At 36.5% G+C, this 19,414-nt stretch overlaps 4 protein-coding genes across 5 annotated transcripts; all 4 read left to right on the top strand.

Annotated features, from left to right (window-relative positions):
• Positions 1-3,582: 3,582 nt before the first annotated feature.
• LOC123200399 (glucan endo-1,3-beta-glucosidase 8) lies at positions 3,583-6,096 on the top strand. Its single transcript, XM_044615564.1, has 2 exons — positions 3,583-4,174; positions 4,927-6,096. Exons 1-2 carry the CDS (start codon positions 3,765-3,767, stop codon positions 6,044-6,046), a joined length of 1,530 nt encoding a protein of 509 aa, XP_044471499.1. The 5' UTR covers positions 3,583-3,764; the 3' UTR covers positions 6,047-6,096.
• Positions 6,097-8,768: 2,672 nt separating this feature from the next.
• On the top strand, positions 8,769-11,503 carry LOC123200311. Its single transcript, XM_044615457.1, has 4 exons — positions 8,769-9,921; positions 10,003-10,206; positions 10,336-10,427; positions 10,612-11,503. Exons 1-4 carry the CDS (start codon positions 8,824-8,826, stop codon positions 11,297-11,299), a joined length of 2,082 nt encoding a protein of 693 aa, XP_044471392.1. The 5' UTR covers positions 8,769-8,823; the 3' UTR covers positions 11,300-11,503.
• A 2,054-nt stretch (positions 11,504-13,557) lies between these two features.
• Positions 13,558-17,059, top strand: LOC123201031 (FK506-binding protein 4-like). Of its 2 annotated transcripts, XM_044616477.1 has the most exons (4): positions 13,558-13,697; positions 13,788-14,154; positions 15,653-15,893; positions 16,517-17,059. In XM_044616477.1, the coding sequence occupies exons 2-4, from the start codon at positions 13,837-13,839 to the stop codon at positions 16,897-16,899; spliced, it is 942 nt and encodes a 313-aa protein (XP_044472412.1). In that variant the 5' UTR covers positions 13,558-13,697; positions 13,788-13,836; the 3' UTR covers positions 16,900-17,059. The 2 variants fall into 2 exon arrangements, with proteins under 2 accessions (XP_044472412.1, XP_044472410.1); XM_044616475.1 differs by having other exon boundaries at positions 13,607-14,154.
• A 418-nt stretch (positions 17,060-17,477) lies between these two features.
• LOC123200348 (omega-hydroxypalmitate O-feruloyl transferase) lies at positions 17,478-19,285 on the top strand. Its single transcript, XM_044615515.1, has one exon. The coding sequence runs from the start codon at positions 17,672-17,674 to the stop codon at positions 19,166-19,168; it is 1,497 nt and encodes a 498-aa protein (XP_044471450.1). The 5' UTR covers positions 17,478-17,671; the 3' UTR covers positions 19,169-19,285.
• The last annotated feature ends 129 nt before the right edge of the window (positions 19,286-19,414 follow it).

Here is a 19,414-nt window from a genome sequence, read left to right as displayed (position 1 = left end):
TTTTGTTTGCGCAAATAAAATGGATGTAAGGAAATTCAATTCTTGAATGATAGCAGCAGCAGTGGGCAAATTTAATTTAGAATCTGATGTTTCCTTGCTCAAAGCTTCCAACAACTTTGTCACACAGGCCAATGATGAAGCAAGTGCCGAAATAACCGAGTTTGGAGGTAAATCTAATTGTTTTGATTTCTGCATTATCCTCCTGTAACATCATTGCATATCATTTTACCTTAGTTTTCTGTGTGTATGCATTTGAGTTTAAAGAAGTACCTGTTATACTTTCTAGGTACATTTATTTAGCTCTCTCTTTCGCACATGCACACATACACATTGAACTTTGTGTATATTTGAAATGCTGTGTTTTAATGTCTTCATGCAGTTCTTATCATTATATTTTTCTTTTGGTGAACATTTCTTTTATTTCTTTTTTCCTTTCTTGGGTTAACTAGGCATATTCTGGGTCACACATTGTTGCAGTTCATCTTATATACTTCCTTTTTCCTTTGCAGTTGCATTTAATATCCAGAAGAAATATTGGAAAGGATCTCTTCTTTGGATCCATCACCATTGATTTATGCAGGCGAGTGAAACTGAAGAATCCATAAAAATTCAGATGAAAATGTGCTGGTTTTTTTCTCTGATATATTTTGTTCTGTTTTAATGGTCATGGATAAGTTTTAGCTTGTAAGTTTAAGGGCATTGACATTTTCATATCATGTTTAGAACTACTGAGTAGCTTATTTTAGTGTTCAATTCAGGACTCTGGTTTAGATGCCGTTAGCCTTATTTTCTTCAATCTAGCTCACCTGTTTTACTAATATAACTCTAACGTGTCTGATGCTGCAGCCTATACAGAATCTCTTTCTATCAATTTGATAATTCTGTGAAACATTGTATCTGAAGTGCTTTTTCATCTGTTTTCCAGGAGGCAAAATCTGCCGTAAATGCCACCATTCAAGACCATATATCTCGTAAGATTAGAAATCTTGCTCCAAATCAGGCACAACCCACCACCTGGATTGGGATCTTTCAAGTATTTAGAATGATAATTTTAAAGCAATGTTTGATAGATTTTTAGGTTCATAATTTGCATGCAAGTTTCACTATCATGTTGGTTGTATATTTTTTGAGCGAGCCTAATCACATATGACATATCATATATATACCCATTTGCGTACATATATTACTTGAGTTTTAGGCTACCAAAAGATTCCAGCGAAGCAACAAGTCTAGTTCGAACTCAGTTTTGATGAGCCATCAATTTTGAGAGGTTGTTCTCAGGTTTGACATATTCCATCACTTAAGTTGGATAGCTCCTTTGAAAATGAACCCAAGTAGATGAAACTCTAAGATCAAACCGCAATCACTATCCCGGGAAGTTAAGAGTTTGATTTTGAAATATTATCAGAGGACTTGAACCCATGCTTTCAAGCTTGGCATCCACTCTTTTACCAACTAAGTTATCTTTTGGGGGTTAAGTAATGATTTTCATTCTCATTTTAATTAAGGCCAAAAGACTATTTCTCACCCAAACTATGTTGAATTCTCAAAGTTTCCCTTGTGAACTTTGAAAATCTCATTTACCCACTTATGACCGTTTAAATCTGTTAATTTTAAAGGTAAAATCGTTATTTTATATTTAATATTAAAAATAAACTTAAATATGATTTCATTCCCCCCCCCCTAAATTTAAAAAAACAAACTTTTCTCCCCTAAACGAAGTTTAAAAAAATCACATTGCCCCCCTAGGGTTTAGTTTCAAAACCCGTTCACTTTCTCCGGCGCTATCGCCGGCCGTCTCTTCCTCTTGACGGTTTCCCTTCCTCCGACGACCCACCTTAACTTCACCCCAATCCATCCAGCGTCGAGAGACGTCGTCTGGGAAGATGATTGTCTTCCCAGACGAAGACGAGACGACTCATCTCTCTCTGGGAAGACAGGTCGTCTTCATCTGGGAAGATAATTTCTCTTCCCAAACAACGTCTCTCGACGTCGGATGGGTTGAGATGGACTTGAGGCAGACCGTCGAAAGAAGAGAAACCGTTGAAAGGGAGAGACAGTCGGCGATAGCACCGGAGAAAGTGAACGGGTTTTGAAACAAAACCCTAGGGGGGGAATGTGATCTTTTCAAACTTGAATTAGGGGATAAAATGTTAGTTTTTAAACTTTTAGGGGAGAAAATGAGATTAAATTTTCAGGGGTTAAAGTTTCGTTAAATTTAATCGGCCATGGGTGGGTAAATGGTATTTTCAAAGTTAATAGGAAAACTTTGAGAATTCAACATAGTTTGGGTGGGAAATTGTCCTTTGGCCTTTAATTAAATAAATTTTCTTGTGTGGCAGTTTTGTGATTTTGTGTCAACGAGAGGGATATTGTAGAGATGTGAAGGTAGCATTTGCTTGGTTGGGGGTATATCCGATATCCTTTTTCTTTGGAATGCAGTATGGCTGCTCCTCATAAAACAATACCCACTCTTCTAAGAAAATGGAAAGTTGCATTCTTTGAAAAACAAAGTAAGAAAGCAAGAAACTTAATGGAATTGAACACGCAGAATCTGGCTGGAATGGGCCCATTTAGAGGATCCTCTTCAATCCTAGTCAAAAGGTAGTCAATGCTGTGTCAATCAAATGTGCAAACTTAATTTTCTAATTAGTTTCATGTCCTCTCAAAGTGCCAAATATATTGTCTGTTCTTCTTCCTCTCTCATTAATGCTTGTAGCAAGTTGCTTTATCACCCACTTCCCTTTTTTAACCATTTAAAAACAAATTTGAAAAATCAAGACAAATTTTGACGAATTTTAGCAAAGCATAATATTTGCTAAAAGATATATTTGTGCTCTTGCAATAGCAAAGTCATTAATTTTTCTTTCTTACAAAATTGTTGTGCATGATTACGTGTAGAGATGGTAATTTGATCTACGAAATTGGGTTTTCAACCCTTTTTTCTCTGAACAAGGAGAAAATTCTCCAATGAAGACAAGGATGGGAATACCTAAAATTTTTGTAGTCGAAGACAGAACGAGTGCGAGATTAGGATTAATATATCTCCAACATGCCCCCTTTATTATATATTCTTCAAATTCTTATATATTGAATTACCAATAAAAATTTTAAATTATCACATATTTATTTTAATATTTAATTAATATTTAATTATTTTTTTGTAAGAATAGAGAAAGAAAAGTGTAAATAATATTTTCACATGATAGAGAAAGAAAATTTTTTCACGAGGAGGAAATGAGGATTTCCTATCATCTCTGTATTAGGGATAAAAAAAACTTCTCTTATAAAAATAAAGATTAAGATATTTGATCTCTATCTATCTATTGTCATCTCTAATTACGCGGGTATAAATAATAAATTAATTTTAAAACCTTAAAAGGTTAAAAAGGCTTAAAGCTATCTAATCAAAGGCCAAATGCAGTCAGGGAAAAAAAAACCATAAAGATGGACCCGCATGTTTTCCGATAGATGCCCTACAAGCCATGCAGCAATTTTAGTAGGGCTGGCACCATAACTGTATAACAGAATTAAGAAAGGAATCTCTCACTCTTTTTTGCTACACAATACAGAATCAACCAATGAATTTCTCACCTTACCCAGGAAGTTTCTCAAAAGCCAATCATCAGAATTCTTAGTCTGGAGATTTTTCACTACTCTTTACTGATAATATATATATGGCAAGACTGAACCAAAACTTTCCCCCCTTTCCTCTCTTCTGTTTTCCTTCAAACTACCAATTTACCTTTGTTCTTTAATCATTCATGATTCTTTCTAACTTCAAGAAAGATTCAAAGATATATCCTTTAAAAGAGAAGAAAATGGCTCAAACTAGAGTGCTAGAGTACTGTAACTGTTTCTTGGTTTTGTTTATTGTCTTTATGCCTATGGTTTTAGGTAGCCCTAGTGTTGGAGTCAACTGGGGAACCATGTCAACTCATCATTTACCGCCTCATAAGGTGGTTCAAATGCTGAGAGAAAATGGGATCAAGAAGTTGAAGCTGTTTGAGGCTGATGAAAAAATCTTAGCAGCCCTCATTGGAACTGATATTGAAGTTATGTTGGCCATACCAAATTACATGTTGCAGACGATGAGTGACGATGCTGAGGCTGCTGCTTCTTGGGTATATGCTAATGTAACTAGTTATTCATATACTGGTGGAGTCAAGATCAAGTTCAGTAACTTAATTTCTTCATCTTTTAGCTCTTCATTTTATTTCCTGTTTCTCTTTTTTCTTCTATGGGTTTGCCTTTCTTTGGATGATTCTCTTGTTATTCTTATTTTCCTTTGAATATTTCTTTATTGGTTCTGACATAGATGCCACTATTCCCAAGTTCTGTAATGGTTAATTTGATGTCTTTTCCTAGCACCCTGGTCAGTTTATACTATTAAGGAATATTTAAACTTTATATTTTAGGTGTATATATTATCCTAACCCCTTCAATAAATGTTTAGATTAGTAGCCTCTCTATGGTCCAATCTTTGAATTATTGACTGGATTATCCGTGTAGTAATGTTATTTGTATCTAGTTTTAAGTATTTAATTGAGTATTCAGATAATATATTGTCATGTGATTGAGTTTTATTTCGTCTTTAATTCAAAATCACATAATCACACACAATTTAAATATTCAATTAGGTATTTAAAATTAGGTATATATATTTTTATTATACCAAAAAGCCTAGTGGGGTTTGTGATAGGAACACACATGCACCACTTTGAAAAGATAACATAACGATTACTTGGTCTTTACCATCAATATATGTATTTGCAGATTAGTTGAACAATATTTATTTTACCCAGTGAAAAATATCCAAAGAAGTTGTTTTCTTGAACAAGCTGTTTTACTTTCCTGCAATTCATTCTAATTGTTTACATATATTAATTGACTCTGTAATTTAGCTTGAGAAAATTAATTTTGCAGGTATGTAGCTGTAGGGAATGAACCTTTCCTTAAAACATACAATGACTCATATATCCACTTAACACTACCAGCCCTAAAAAATATACAGGATGCTATCAATCATGCTGGTTTGGGGTCCAAGGTGAAAGCCACTATCCCTTTCAATGCTGATATCTATTACTCTCCTGAATCAAACCCAGTTCCATCTGCCGGTGACTTCAGGCCTGAACTCAGAGATGTTACAATAGCAATAATCCAATATCTTCATTCAAACAATGCCCCTTTTACTGTCAACATTTACCCTTTCCTCAGTCTCTATGGAAACGATTATTTTCCTATGGATTTTGCATTCTTTGATGGAAGCAACAAGCCTGTTAGAGATGGGAATTTGGTTTACACCAATGTGTTTGATGCAAATTTTGACACTCTTGTATGGTCATTGGATAAAGCTGGGTATCCCGATATGCATATCATAGTTGGGGAAGTTGGGTGGCCTACTGATGGAGATAAAAATGCCAACATTAAAAATGCTAAAAGATTCAACCAGGGTTTGCTTAAACATGCTTTGAGTGGAGCTGGAACCCCAGCAAGAAAAGGCACCATTGATATTTATCTCTTTGGCCTGATTGATGAGAATGCTAAGAGCATTGCCCCCGGAAACTTTGAGCGGCACTGGGGGATTTTTGAGTTTGATGGGAAGCCAAAGTATGAATTGGATTTATCAGGCTTTCAGGAGAACAAAGGCTTGGCTGCTGCAGAAGGGGTTGAATACATGGAGAGGCAATGGTGTGTTTTGAACCCACATGCAGATAACTATGAAGAATTGGCAGATAGTATAGATTATGCTTGTAGCCTTTCAGATTGTACTGCTTTGGGCTATGGATCTTCATGTAATCATCTGAGTGCGAGGGGAAATGCTTCTTATGCTTTTAATATGTACTTTCAGATTAATGACCAGCATCCTTGGAACTGTGATTTCTCTGGGTTGGCCATTGTTACAGATGAAGATCCTTCTGAAGGTGACTGTGAGTTTCCTGTGATGATAGTTTCTCATTCTGCACTGTTTATGCAGAGAAGAGTCGTAGATATACTGGTAAGAGTAGTAGGGGGATTTCTAGTTTTTGCACTTGTTCTATCATAGATTCTATTTGTGCGTAATTACTGTTATAAATTACCCCAAGATTAGTAGAATTCTTTCCTCTCCCTCTCATTTTAACTATACTATTACGGATGATTATTAATTTATATATTAATTATTATATATAATTTTAAATAAAAAATAAAATAATACTTAACTATATAATAATAATATTATTAATATATATAGGCTAAATTTCTGTGAGCACATGGCCCAAACAAAGTACTAGTAGTATCAAGGCTAACGATACATTCTGGGCTGCAATGTGCAATGCAGGCAAATTGGTTTCATGATGTTAGTGGACTGCCGTCAGGAGATAACTGAAGCACCCCATGTCCAAACCCCTATCACATCCAACAAACTTACGGCCCGACAACTACTCACCATGCACATGTGAAATCATATATTAGTGTTTGTAGGGCTGCAAGTACATCCAACCAGAAATTCTAACCAGGCCAAGAGATTTAAGGTTTAGTATATTTTCAAGGCCAAATGCCAAAGTATGCGTTTTTGTCAAGTTTCCCCCCTATTAACTTTGATGATACCATTTACCTATTCATGGACTGTTAAATTTAACGGAACCCTAACCCCTGAAAAATTTATCTCATTTTCCCCCTTAAAATTTTAAAAACTAACAATTTTTCCCAACCAAAGTTTTAAAAAACAGCGTTTTCTCTTTTAGGGTTTTCAATTTTTTAGAGTTAGTTTTCTGACATCGTTTCTTTCTCTTTGGCAACTCCTCTTCCTCTCTGGCACGGCCTCCCTCCGACGATTATGTTAGGCACGGTCGTTGAGTCGAGACGAAGATTGACGATGAAGACCTCGTCTTCGTCAACGACAGTTTCCAGGACAACCGCAGGAAGGAGGCCGCGTCGGAGAGGAAGAGGAGTCACCTGGAGGTCGCCGGAGAGGAAGAAAGGGCGCCAGAAAACTAACTCAGAAAATTGAAAACTCTAGGGGGGAAAATGTAGTTTTTTAAAACTTGGGTTGAGAAAAATTGTTAGTTTTTAGGGTTTAAGGGGAAAAATAAAATCAAATTTAAGTTTATTTTTAATAATACAGACAAAATGACAATTTTACCCTTGAAATCGTTAATTTTAACTGGTCACGGGTGGGTAAATGGTATTATCAAAGTTAATGGGAAGAAACTTGACAAAAGCATATACTTTGGGTGGAAAATAGTCGTTTGGCCTATTTTCAAACACATATTAGTTAGGTATCCAAAACACCTTTTATAAATCATTAAACTTAATCGAAACTATTAGTTATAAGAGGTAAATCCTAAAAGATTATATTATTTTTCTTTTTTAGTTTAAAAAACTATAAGTGTTTTTCAAATTTAAAATTTAAAAAAATTATTTTTTCTTTTAAAGTTTTTTCTTCTTTCTCTAGTGACTGAAATTTGTTCCCATTGTCGGCTAACCTTCCCGTCGTCTTCTTCTCTCATAATAATAGTTTCGTTAGATGAATACGAACATTTTTGTTCGGCCAAGAGACGAAGACAATTTATCATTTTCATCTCTTTGACTGAATGTTAATGGATCAATATTAGACGAATCTTTTGATGTTTATCTGTTGACTAAATTGTCTTCGTCTAGTTGAAGATGATAAATCATCTTCGTTTCTTCGTAGGATTAAGACAAACCCGTTTGACAAAATTGTAACAGTGGAAAGGTCGGTGGACAAAATTGTACCGGTTGTGTTCCTAATGATTTTTTTTTTTTTTTGGTGACATAAATGTATATGAGAAATAGAAAATAACATGGCCTTTACTATCCTTCCCTTGGAGTCCTCCATGTACGCTTATGATGGAAAATGATCAAATGTCTCAAGTTTTCGACACCGCGGTGTCATGACTCTAACATTTTAAATTGGAGGATTCTCATGTCTCTTAATACGCCAAAAGGGTGATCCATCCATAATAGCAGTTACAAATTTTATGCTTTCTCAGTTTCTGCATTTGTCTTCTGGGGTTACATGACCTGACAAAATATATTTTTTGCCGATTTTAATCAATAGTGAAATGTATTATGATATCACAACTGAATTTGATGATTGGGACGAGAATCGTCTGGTTGGATTGATTCCAATTACAAAAGAAATTTTTTTTCTTTTGTAACGAGGAATCTCACCTAAATCAAATTATTCTTTTAGGACCATATCAATTGCATTGAACATTTAAAATTAGGTTTAATGATTGATTATTTTAACTATTATACCAAATAATTCAAAATTTTAATCTTATTGACAAGTCTAGAACCTAAACTGTTTTAGAACTTTAATGGGGGAATTTTATTGCGCGGGCAGCCTTACACCATAATTGGAATGCAAGTGATTTGCCAATTTATTCAATTACTTAAGTGATTAGCCTTTAACAATGAAAAAAAGGTTCAAAATGAAATTGGTGAAGAAATACTTGCCAATAAAAAATCCTGGTGAAGAAAGTGTTCCAGAGAAAGAAGCGAAAAAAACGGCTAAAATATAATAAGAAAGAAAACTGTAAAGACTAGAATTTCGAAGGATTACTCAGTCTCTAAACAACGGTAATACTAATACTAGCTTATCACCCGGTTTTATACGTCCGTTACACTCTGTTTGGGCCCACATAGATTTGAAAAAAAAAGAAATATTAGCGGGAATTTGAATTTGAAATCCCATAACGGCCAAATCAGCCAAGATGCTCCCCGTCCGTCTTTACTCTCCCACTGCAACACTCATTGTCCTTATCTTCAAAGTTTGTCTCACACACACACACACACACACACACACACAACACCCTAATGGCCTCTCTCACTCCAGGAATCCTTCTAAAACTCCTTCAATCCATGAACTCAACAGTCCGAGTCACCGGCGAGCACCGCTCGGCTCTCCTTCAAGTCATCGGAATTGTACCTGGTCTCGCAGGCTCCGACCTCTGGCCTAACCACGGGTTCTACGTGCAGCTCTCCGATTCCCTCAACTCCACCTATGTATCCCTCTCCGACCACGACACCGATCTCATTCTCACCAACCGCCTCCAGCTCGGCCAGTTCGTTCATGTTGACCGCTTTGAGTTCGACTCTCCCGTCCCTCGTGTCAACGGTATTCGTCCAATCGCAGGCCGCCACGCGTTCTTAGGCAGTCCTGAACCTCTCATTGCTCGAATTTCTGCTTCGAAAAGAGAGTTTGTTATTCAACCGGTGTCTGATTCGGAGTACTCCGTAGATCCGATTGCCGTTTACTTGTCCACCAAGAAGTCCGATCGAAAAGAAAACAATGAATCGAAAGTAGATACGAAAATAGAAAAAATTAAAACAAGGCAAGCTCTTGCTCCCAGAGATAACGTCGCAATTCCAAATTTAGATGAAAGCAAGCCAGTTTTAGAAAAGCCACCACAGAGGTTTTCATCTCCGGCTACCGCAAAACGGTCAGGATCGGTTGGAAAGAAAAATGTGGCGGTGGTTGAAAGAGATCCATCTCCGGCAGGGAAAGTAAAGAGATCTGCATCTCCGGTGCCATCAAAATGTGTTGTCCCTAGCCTAGTTGCAGCTAAAGATGAAAACCGGAAGGCGGCGAGGGAGCCAGCAATAATAGTTCCGTCTAGGTACCGGCAGCCTTCGCCAAACGCAAGGAAGCAGGCTTCACCAAATCCTCGGAGGGCTTCGCTCTCTCCTGGGAGAAGGTTGTCTGGAGGAGTGAAGTTTTCACCTGTTGTTGCGGATGCTGGTGGGAAGAAGAAGATGGCAACGATTGTTGCCGGGATTTCCAAACTTCCAGAGGTCAAGAATGGTAGAAAGAGCTGGGATGAGTCGCCTCCTGTGCCGGTTGCGGGGGAGCAGAAAGAAAAGGCAGCTGTAAAGAATAATAAGCCAGATCTGCAATCCATTCTGCGAACCCAGGCACTGCTCTACTAATTAGTTGCTAAGCTAAGTAGATGTTTATTTAGGTATAGATTTTTAATATTCTCTGCTGGTTATCAGGCTGCTATTTCTAGACGTCTAAGCGACGTGAATGGTCGAAAGTCGGTCGGTGATGATTCTTCAAGCAAGAAGCAAACTAAAGCCTGTTCGCCTGAAACCAGTTTGGGTTATGGAGCTCTAGGGATTACAGTTCATGAAAAAAAATGGACTGATGGCAGTGTTCCATTGGATTCAGTCTCCTCTGATCTCGCAAGACTTGGGAAGGTATGGAATTAACTTCACTTGGCAGAAATCTAATTTTACAGTCTAAGGACTTAAATCAGAATTTGCATCCTCTCCTCGTTTAATCACTTTGCTGTGAAGACTATAGTGGAACTTGTTAATTGACTGTAGGAGGCTATGCAAAGGAAAGTTGTTGCCGCAGCAGCAGCCGCTGAAGCATTAGAGGAGGCCATTGCTACCGAGTCTCTTGTCAGGTGTTTAAGGTAAGCATGCTTTCTGCCTTCCCATTTCGCTGCAATATTTAATCCAAATGATCAAAAGACATTTTTTTAGCATAATTTGTGAGGATTATGTGTTTCAAGTCATTTTCCCTGAGTAATATAAAAAACTGTCAAGGTAATTGATTCAGTGTAACTTCGGATACTTAACGGCTTCTCTTTAATTCAGCGTGTTCTCCCAACTATCCTCAACATCCAAAGCTGGAAATCCTCTGCACACAATCGACAGATTCTTTTCAATCTACAACGACGTTGTGAAATATGCTGGAATTGCTAAATCTATTGCGGTTAACCATACTACTGCCACAACGGGTGATAATATCTCGACAGAGCAGTCAAAACCCAGTTGTCTTTGGGTTGATGCTGCATTGGCCACTGACCTTGAGATTGTCTCCCTTCTAACCACCCAGAATAATGAAGCTCTTTCGTCTTCGACTCTACAGAAAAGTTCATCGAGACGAAAATCTGTGAATGCGCAAAACCAACAAAAGGGAAGTAATAGAATAGCAGCCACTGAGTCATGGACGAGAGGACATGGAATGAAAGAAAGTGTTGAGCTTGCAAAGAATTTGCAGTCTGAAATGCAAATATGGTTTATGGGATTTGTGGAGGAATTGCTGGATGCCGGTTCCCGAGTATTTGGTGAATGTGAAATCAATGGAAGTGTCAGTCTTCCTATGGACTCTGGTTCAATTGCAGCAGTCTTGTCACAGTTGAAGCGTGTCAATGAATGGTTGGACCGTGAGGATGATATTCTCACAGCGAAGATGGAACAGCTAAAGAGAAAGATCTATGGGTTTGTGATTCGGCATGTGGGAACTACCCTAGGTAATGCTTCGCCCGTTTCTTCATCATGATTTATTTCCTTATGTAATTGAAGAATATTGTTTCTAATAAGAAGTTCATTGCTTGTTTGAACGGTAGAAAAGGTAATTTTTCTGCCAGCAATTTAATAAAAAAAGTAAGTTATTTGTTATTTTAGGAATTTACAATAATTAATTATTCATGAATTAATATTTTATAATAATAACGTCATTTAGGCGTTACTGTCTTTTTCAACATGTTTAAGGCCTAAAACGGCTCTTTAAGTAACATCCCATTTTCCAATTACACGTTATATTAGCCTGGATTTGAACGATCTAAGTTTGAGTTATCGAATTTTGAATCAGTTTGACTTGAGTTAAACTAAATTCAAGTTCAAACTTAAGTTTTAGTTTATTAAATTTATTTAAAAATTATTCAAATTTATCTTGTTTAAGTTCAAATTTAAATTAAATATTAAACTCAATTCGGTATTATAATCAAATAAAAAATAAATAAAATGATATTATTTTGAGTAATAATATTATTTCGATGCGTATTGATAAAAATGTCATCATTTAAGTTGATTTTTATGAAAAAATTTTAAACTCATTAGTTTAAAGAGCCGAACAACGCTCTTAAAGCTCGTGTTTGAGCTTGAAAAGTATTTGAATCAAGTTTGAATAAAATCAGTTTAATCTACCTTATTTTATGTTAAAATTTTATTAATTTAATTTATATTTAGATTTTAAAAAGAAACTTATTATATTAAAAGTCTTGACTTACAACAAATTGAACGCAAATATCATATATTTTTTCTTCTCTTAATATGAGATGAACTTAAATCTATTTTAAAATTAAAAAATTTATTGTATTGAGAATAAATTTAAAGAATATAAATATTAATACTTTATTATATATATTCATTTCATATTTAATATTAAAATTTTTTAAAACTTAAAAAAAAATTTATAATTTAAGATAAATTTTTTATTCTCCATAAAATTATGTATTTGAAAAAAAATAAAAATTTATGAAATGAATAAATTAAAATAAAAAATAAAAAATTAATATTAACGAGCAATTCATAAATCAACCCGCATTTATAAGATCAAATAAAGTTTTTAGAAAATATTATCCATGTAACTTAATTCGATTTATGCCAACACATATCAATCCGATATACACGTTTGCCAGTCTACTTTCTCTTATCCACTTGTTCATTAATTCAGCCACACACATTACATTACCCCATCACTATTACTATAATGCCCTCACACCACACAATACGACTCCGTCTTGACCAAAAAAAAAAAAAAAAAATCTTTCTTTCTATGTCGATACCCTTCATCATCACTCTGCCACCAGCCATCCCAAAGCACACACGCCCAACAAAAGAGAGAGGAAAAAAAAAAGCCAAAGGACTATTTCCCATCCAAGGTATACTTTTTTTATACATTCCCACTGTTAACTTTGAAAAACTTATTTACCTACCCATAGATTGTTAAAAAAAACAGATTCAAGGTAAAATAAATTAAAATTTTATCTCTTTTTTCCTCTAACCCCTAAAAACTAACCATTTTTCCTAGATAAGTTTTGAAAAATAGCATTCCCCTTAAGGGTTTAGTTTTCAATCCCCAACATCAAATCTAGAGCCATCGCTGATGACGAAGCCTTCCAGACGCACCACCATGCTTCGACGACCTCTTTTCTCTCCTCTGGAACATCAATCGACTCAGATCTGATGTCGTCTTCTCCTGGAAAGTTGAAGAGTTTTGTCTTCCCAGACGAAGATGACTACCTCGTCTCCGTTTGGGAAGATGATCGTTTTCCCAGATGTCCTCCCAAACAAAGATGAGGTCGTCCTCTTCGTCTAGGAAGATGAAGAGCTTCGTCTCCCAACAAAGCTCTTCAAATTTTCAAGCAAAGACGACATCAGATCTAGGTTGATCGACATTTAGAGAAGAGAAGAGAGGTCGTTGGAGCATGGTGATGCATGAAAAGGCTTCGTCATTGGTGATGGCGTCAGATTTGATGTCGAGGATTGAAAACTAAACCCTAAGAGAGAATGCTATTTTTCAAAACTTGGTCTAGGGGAAATAGTTAGTTTTTAGGGGTTAGAGGGGTAAAAAGAGATAAAATTTTAAATAGTTAGAGTTTCGTTAAATTTAATTTCTCATAGGTAGGTATTTGATATTTTTATCGTTAAAGGGGGGAAACTTGATAATCCAGCATACCTTGGGCGGGAAATAGTTCTTTGGCCAAATAAAAAACATTTCGCTTTTGCAGAGCCCCAAAGCCCATCAAGGCCACGTCGCAATCAACCCAGAGATAAATAGAAACAATATATCTACTCTCTTCTATTTCATTTCATCCGTTACACATTGAACACAGAGACTACTGTTTGTTTCTCTTTGCTTCCAACCAAAGAACCCACCCACCCTCACCCTAACTGTTATTATCAGATCGTCTTTTAGCTTTACGATTTATTTTATCTTAACTGTTAATTTCTCGAATCTAATCTCGTCGTTATCTGATTTCCAGTTTTGTCCCTTCGCTCGAGAGTTTTACATTGTGTTTAGAGTGTGCGATAATGGTGGGAGGCGGTAGCAGGAGAGACGAATCGGTGGTTTTGAACAGCAGTAATGTGTTCGCAGCGCTGGGAAACTTGAAGAAAAAGAAGAAATCTTCGGGTAAAGAGCAAGGTTCGTCTAAGAGCAAAGCCAAAACCGCCGAGAAGGAGAAAGAGAAGGAGGTTTTCTGGGCCCCCACGCCGCTCACTGTTAAGTCTTGGGCTGACGTGGATGAAGATGATGACGACGATTATTATGCGACAACCGCGCCGCCTCAATCGGTTTGGAGTACTGTGGACCTCAGCCCACAGAAGGAGTCACAGGAGAATCTTGTTGAGGTTTCTTTTTTGCTTCTTTATTTTAGTTTCTTTCTCAGTTATTCTAAGGATGGTTCGTTTCATTGTTTGATACTCAATATGGATTATATCTTTTTATGTTAATTTAGCAATGCCGATTTAGTGTAGTGATTTTTCTGACAAAGAAAATGATCTTGCGTGAATTTGTTTGGCTCTTTCTTTCTGCAGCTATTTTAGGATCTAGTTGGCATTCCATCAGTGCATTTTCTAAAATGGGTTTGGGATTCTTTTCCTTAAATGTTGTGTCAATAAAATTTTTGTTCTTTGTGAATATGATGACTATACATGCTGTTGAAAAACAACTCTATATTTTGTAATTTAAGTTCTCTTTAACTAGATTCTCACCCATGTTTGCCCGTGAATTTTGGGATATCATGTAGAGTTTTCATCTGTGCAGATTTGGGAATGCCACAATAAGAAACTAATTTCTGAGTGACTTTGATTTTCCTGTGGTGTTGACTGTTATTTTTGGATAACCAAGTTCTTTTAATGGTTTAAATTCTGTGTGGAATGATATGTATTTCTTGACAGTTGTGTATATCAAGATGTTCTTTTTTTGTCAATTATTGATAATTGATTTTGTATTATTTTCTGCTTCAATCATCATTGTGATTTTTTATGTTATTCTGACTGTCTTATGCTCGTTACCAAGATATGTCTTGTTATGTATTTGTCATTGCTTGAATTCTTTAACATTTAGTTTTCTATTATGATAATGCAATCAATAAAGGCATTTCTTGTCGTTTAGTTTGTCGGAACCAACTGATCATCCATAAATATGTGTCATTGCATTAAGTGTTGATAGAGATGGTAATGAAAAGTCGGTGCTGGTTAATATGGAGTTACATCACTCTGGTAGACCTGCAATCATTTAGTGCTTCATGATAAAGCGATTGTTGCTGCATTGATTTAACTATTGGTTGTCTTTTTTTGATCTCCTGAGCTTGTTATGTTTTTCTGTTGCAGAAAGATAATATAATGTTATCTCATGTGTAGATATAAATTAGCGCATTATTTAGGCATTTTTTCCGGTTAGGGGGTAATGTCAAGTAACTCCAACAATGATTTTGCACTATGTTGCAACTGCACTCTGTCATACCATGGACCATTGGAGATTGGTGCATGCTGGGTCATTCCCATTTTGTTTACATGGTGTCCTGTAATCTGATTGTTTAGGTCTGGCCCTATTTTTGGCCAACCTGGGACAGCGAGATATCAGACTTTGGTTAGGTTTATGTGTCCATTATGGTTATACTCAAAAATGGTCAATTAATAAAGTGAATCAGCATGTAGCTTGATACAGATATATATTTTACCGTGGAAATGGTAGTAATTATTTCTTAATTTATCGTGGGGAAAAAGTTATTTCTCATGCTGTTTTACCCATTTGGGGATTAAATACTCTATGAACCTAGGATAACAATAGTCCAGAGTTATATTATTATCAAAGTTTCTTAGATTTATTCCATATTTATTTCAGGAAAGTGAGAGCGAGGAAGAAGGTCTTGATGAGGTCGATGAGGATGTTGAAGAAGAACATGAAAATGAAAATGAGACAGCAGTAGAAATTGAGCCAAAAGTTATGAAGCTTCCTGAAACTCCTTCAGCAGAAAGGCAACTATCAAAGAAGGAATTGAAGAAAAAGGGTCTTGAAGAACTTGATGCTCTTCTTGCTGAGATGGGATTGAAAAAGGAAAGCAGTGGCCAAGATGAATCTCATGGTATTTTGGCATTATTTATATGTTTGTGCGTCTCATAGGTCCCTCCCTGTGTTAGCCTTTAATTGAGTCTGATGTCATTGTACAATATGTTCCATCACCAAAACAACATACACAAACACATACACATACGCTTGCACACACATGTATTTAACTTGTAATTTTGGAACTATTTCTCCTTTCTGAAATTCAAATGTTTTCATTAAGTCAGGAATTTCATGAAAAGCTTTGTCCTCTGATGTTGTTCACTTCTGCAAGTTCTTTCATTAATGATATATGTACAAGTTTCTTGTGGTTGACCGGAATTTTGTACAATTTTAAGCTATCTTTGTGCTGCTTTCCTACATAAAGTTCATAGTTTCCAGTTTTGGAATATATAAACTTTAACTGCCAGTGCTATATGAACTATTTTTTGTTTTTGCTCTGAGCATATTTTCAAAAAGACTTGGTAGCTTTTTTCTAGTATTCTAGGGGAAATTATAACAAGTTAGCTTTTACTGCATTTATTTGATGTATGTTCTGGAGATTTCATTTCTTTTAGTTTATGACTTGTGGTTAAAAAAGAAACTTTGCTTAGGAAGGCTCGCTTACATGTAGTGTACATATATATTATTTGCTATTATCAGGTGCTGCCCAAGGGAAGAAAGGAGAATACAATGGAGATGTTGAAAAGAAGGAGGATGGCCCTGCAGAGAGCAAAAGTGCCAAAAAGAAGAAGAAGAAGGATAAATCTGTGAAGGAAGCAAAAGATTTGTCTCAGGACCGGCCTGATGGCTCTAACATTGGTGGTCAGACAGATGAAACTGCTGGGACAGAGGAGGCTGATGATACATCTGTTGATGTGAAAGAGCGGCTGAAGAAAGTAGCTCCTATGAAAAAGAAAAAGTCTAGTAAAGAGATGGATGCTGCTGCCCGAGCTGCTGCTGGTGAGGCTGCTGCAAGGAGTGCAAAGCTTGCTGCCGCAAAAAAGAAAGAGAAGAATCACTACAATCAGCAGCCGGTGCGGTAAGCCGGCAGAATCTGTAATTGTAATTTCCTTTTTACTTCTCATATATGAACATGTACTTTCTTTTTGTTCATTTTATCAAATGCAAAATAAGCAACAGAGTCTGGTTTTCTGAAGGTAACTTTCAACAGAATTTTAGAGAAAGAAATTGGTTCTTCAAATCTGATTTCTGTCCTCCTTTGGTTGGATGACATTGCAGTTGAACAGTTTTGAATTTTTATGAATTTTAACATCTATAATGTTTATGTGTGTGTAAATATGCATTGTGCCACCAAGTTGAGCCTACTTTGTATAAATTGGAGGTGAGTAGGGCTGGTGGTGGACAATGAATCCACGCTTGCAGAAAAGGGGAAGAGGGGGGAATCCAGTAATGCTGTGAGAGAATTCGAAGAGTAAAACTAAGGATTAAGGCGTTTATTCAAAAGAGGATTTTGAAATGAATTTTAAAGAATAATATTTTTTTTCGCTCAATCTTAAAATTAGTTGAGGTGGGGCAAAAAATTAATCAAATCGCTTGTTAACTTTTTTTTTCCCTGAAAAGAAAGGAAAAACAGAGATCATTTAAGGAAATAAAAATTTCAGTACTGTTTGGAAAGCGTCTACTGTCAATCCAAAAGTTGTTTTATAAAGAAACAGGAACGTTGTTGTCCAGTATCACAAAAATGCCAAATGGGAAAGTGAGAAATATCCGCCTGACAGATCATGGAAAGTATCAGCATCAACTGCACCATACCAAGAATTTTACTGAATCACCAACAAAATTTGAGGATCCGCCATGGATGTAGAAGATAAAGCATCTTTACATGTTATAGAAACTTTAATCCCCTACAAATTCCAGTTATTGGCATGCTTCTTTCACCGCTCCTCCATGGCTTCATCTTCATGGGTTAAAGAGCTTCGTTTCATGCAGCTGAAGGTCCCTTTAAAGATCCATGAATCGATTTGGGTGATGCCGGCTGGACCGACACCTGCTGCTACCGGCGACAGCCTCTACCTTTCAAACCTTGATGATATTGTGGGTGCACGTGTCTTCACCCCAACCATATATTTCTATCGTTCCGGAGACTCCAGACGCCCTGTCATGAAAACATTACGGGGCGCTCTTGCCAATGTTTTAGTTCCTTACTACCCTTTCTCTGGGAGGATCAGAGAAACCAATAATGGCAAGTTGGAAGTGTTTTTTGGTCCTCAACAAGGTGCTCTTATGATTGAGGCTCACTGTGAAATGGCCTTAGCCGATCTTGGAGACCTTACAGTACCAAACCCAGCATGGGCACCTCTGATCTACAAGTTCCCCGATGAAGAGCCATACAAGATTCTTGACATGCCATTAGTTATAGCTCAAGTGACTCTTTTTAGCTGCGGTGGCTTCAGCCTTGGCCTTAGACTCTGCCATTGCATCTGTGATGGCTTTGGTGCTATGCAGTTCCTTAATGCCTGGGCTGCCTCTGCAAAAGCTGGTAGACTGGTGGTAAATCCTCAGCCTTGTTGGGACAGAGAATTTTTCCGGCCTCGCCGCCCACCAATTGTCAAGCACCCGCATGTTGAATACATGAGAATTGACGAAGGCTCAAGCCTAACAATGAGTTTGTGGGAAACCAAGCCTGTTCAGAAATGTTACAGAATAAGCAGGGAGTTTCAAACTCACCTCAAAATTCTAGCTCAACCAGATGACAATTTTCCCTGCACTACATTTGATGCAATGGCTGCTCATATTTGGAGGTCATGGGTGAAAGCCCTTGATGTCAAGCCACTTAACTATAAGCTTAGGCTCACATTTTCTGTCAATGCTCGCCAGAAGCTGAAAAACCCACCATTGAAAGACGGTTTTTATGGCAATGTAGTTTGCGTGGCATGCGCAATGAGCACTGTAAATGAGCTTGTAAATGGGCAGCTCAAGTACACAACCCGTCTGGTTCGTGAAGCTAGACTGAGTGTGTCAGAGGAGTATCTAAGATCTACGGTGGATTTCGTTGAAGTTGAGAGGCCAAGAAAGCTTGAATTTGGAGGAAAATTGACCATAACTCAATGGACTAGATTTTCAATTTATGAGTCTGCGGATTTTGGGTGGGGAAGGCCAATTTATGCTGGTCCAATTGACCTTACTCCAACTCCACAGGTTTGTGTGTTCTTGCCTGAAGGAGAAGCTGATCCTAATGGAACCATGGTGGTCTGCATTTGCTTGCCTGAATCTGCAACTGGTAAATTTATAGAGTTTCTATGTTTGAAGAATTCTTCTAGTTATGGAAGTGTAAGCAATGGCAGTTTATAAGATGCAAATAAATTATCATATATCTAGATGCATATTTTGTTTTAATCATTCAGATTTTGTCAATTAGCCATGACATGATGGCATCATTAATCAATAATACTATTCAGTCATTTAATATTTTCAAATTTCCTAGTATCTATATATTTTTAAATATATAATTAAATATATATAATATATTTGATTAAATTATTTTAATTAAAAATAAAATAATATTCAATTATATAATAATATATCATCTATATATTT

Source organism: Mangifera indica, chromosome 17, assembly GCF_011075055.1.
Source record: "Mangifera indica cultivar Alphonso chromosome 17, CATAS_Mindica_2.1, whole genome shotgun sequence".
NCBI lineage: Eukaryota > Viridiplantae > Streptophyta > Magnoliopsida > Sapindales > Anacardiaceae > Mangifera > Mangifera indica.
This window is presented reverse-complemented; position numbering and strand designations above follow the sequence as displayed.

Bases quoted from the DNA above. Each gene is read 5' to 3' on its own strand.
- LOC123200399 (XM_044615564.1), top strand. From the start codon at position 3,765: ATGATTCTTTCTAACTTCAAGAAAGATTCAAAGATATATCCTTTAAAA. The intron at 4,175-4,926 runs GTTCAGTAACTT...TTAATTTTGCAG, and splicing joins ACTGGTGGAGTCAAGATCAA to GTATGTAGCTGTAGGGAATG.
- LOC123200311 (XM_044615457.1), top strand. From the start codon at position 8,824: ATGGCCTCTCTCACTCCAGGAATCCTTCTAAAACTCCTTCAATCCATG. The intron at 9,922-10,002 runs GCACTGCTCTAC...GCTGGTTATCAG, and splicing joins AATCCATTCTGCGAACCCAG to GCTGCTATTTCTAGACGTCT. The intron at 10,428-10,611 runs GTAAGCATGCTT...TCTTTAATTCAG, and splicing joins TCTCTTGTCAGGTGTTTAAG to CGTGTTCTCCCAACTATCCT.
- LOC123201031 (XM_044616477.1), top strand. From the start codon at position 13,837: ATGGTGGGAGGCGGTAGCAGGAGAGACGAATCGGTGGTTTTGAACAGC. The intron at 14,155-15,652 runs GTTTCTTTTTTG...TATTTATTTCAG, and splicing joins CACAGGAGAATCTTGTTGAG to GAAAGTGAGAGCGAGGAAGA. The intron at 15,894-16,516 runs GTATTTTGGCAT...TGCTATTATCAG, and splicing joins TGGCCAAGATGAATCTCATG to GTGCTGCCCAAGGGAAGAAA.
- LOC123200348 (XM_044615515.1), top strand. From the start codon at position 17,672: ATGGATGTAGAAGATAAAGCATCTTTACATGTTATAGAAACTTTAATC.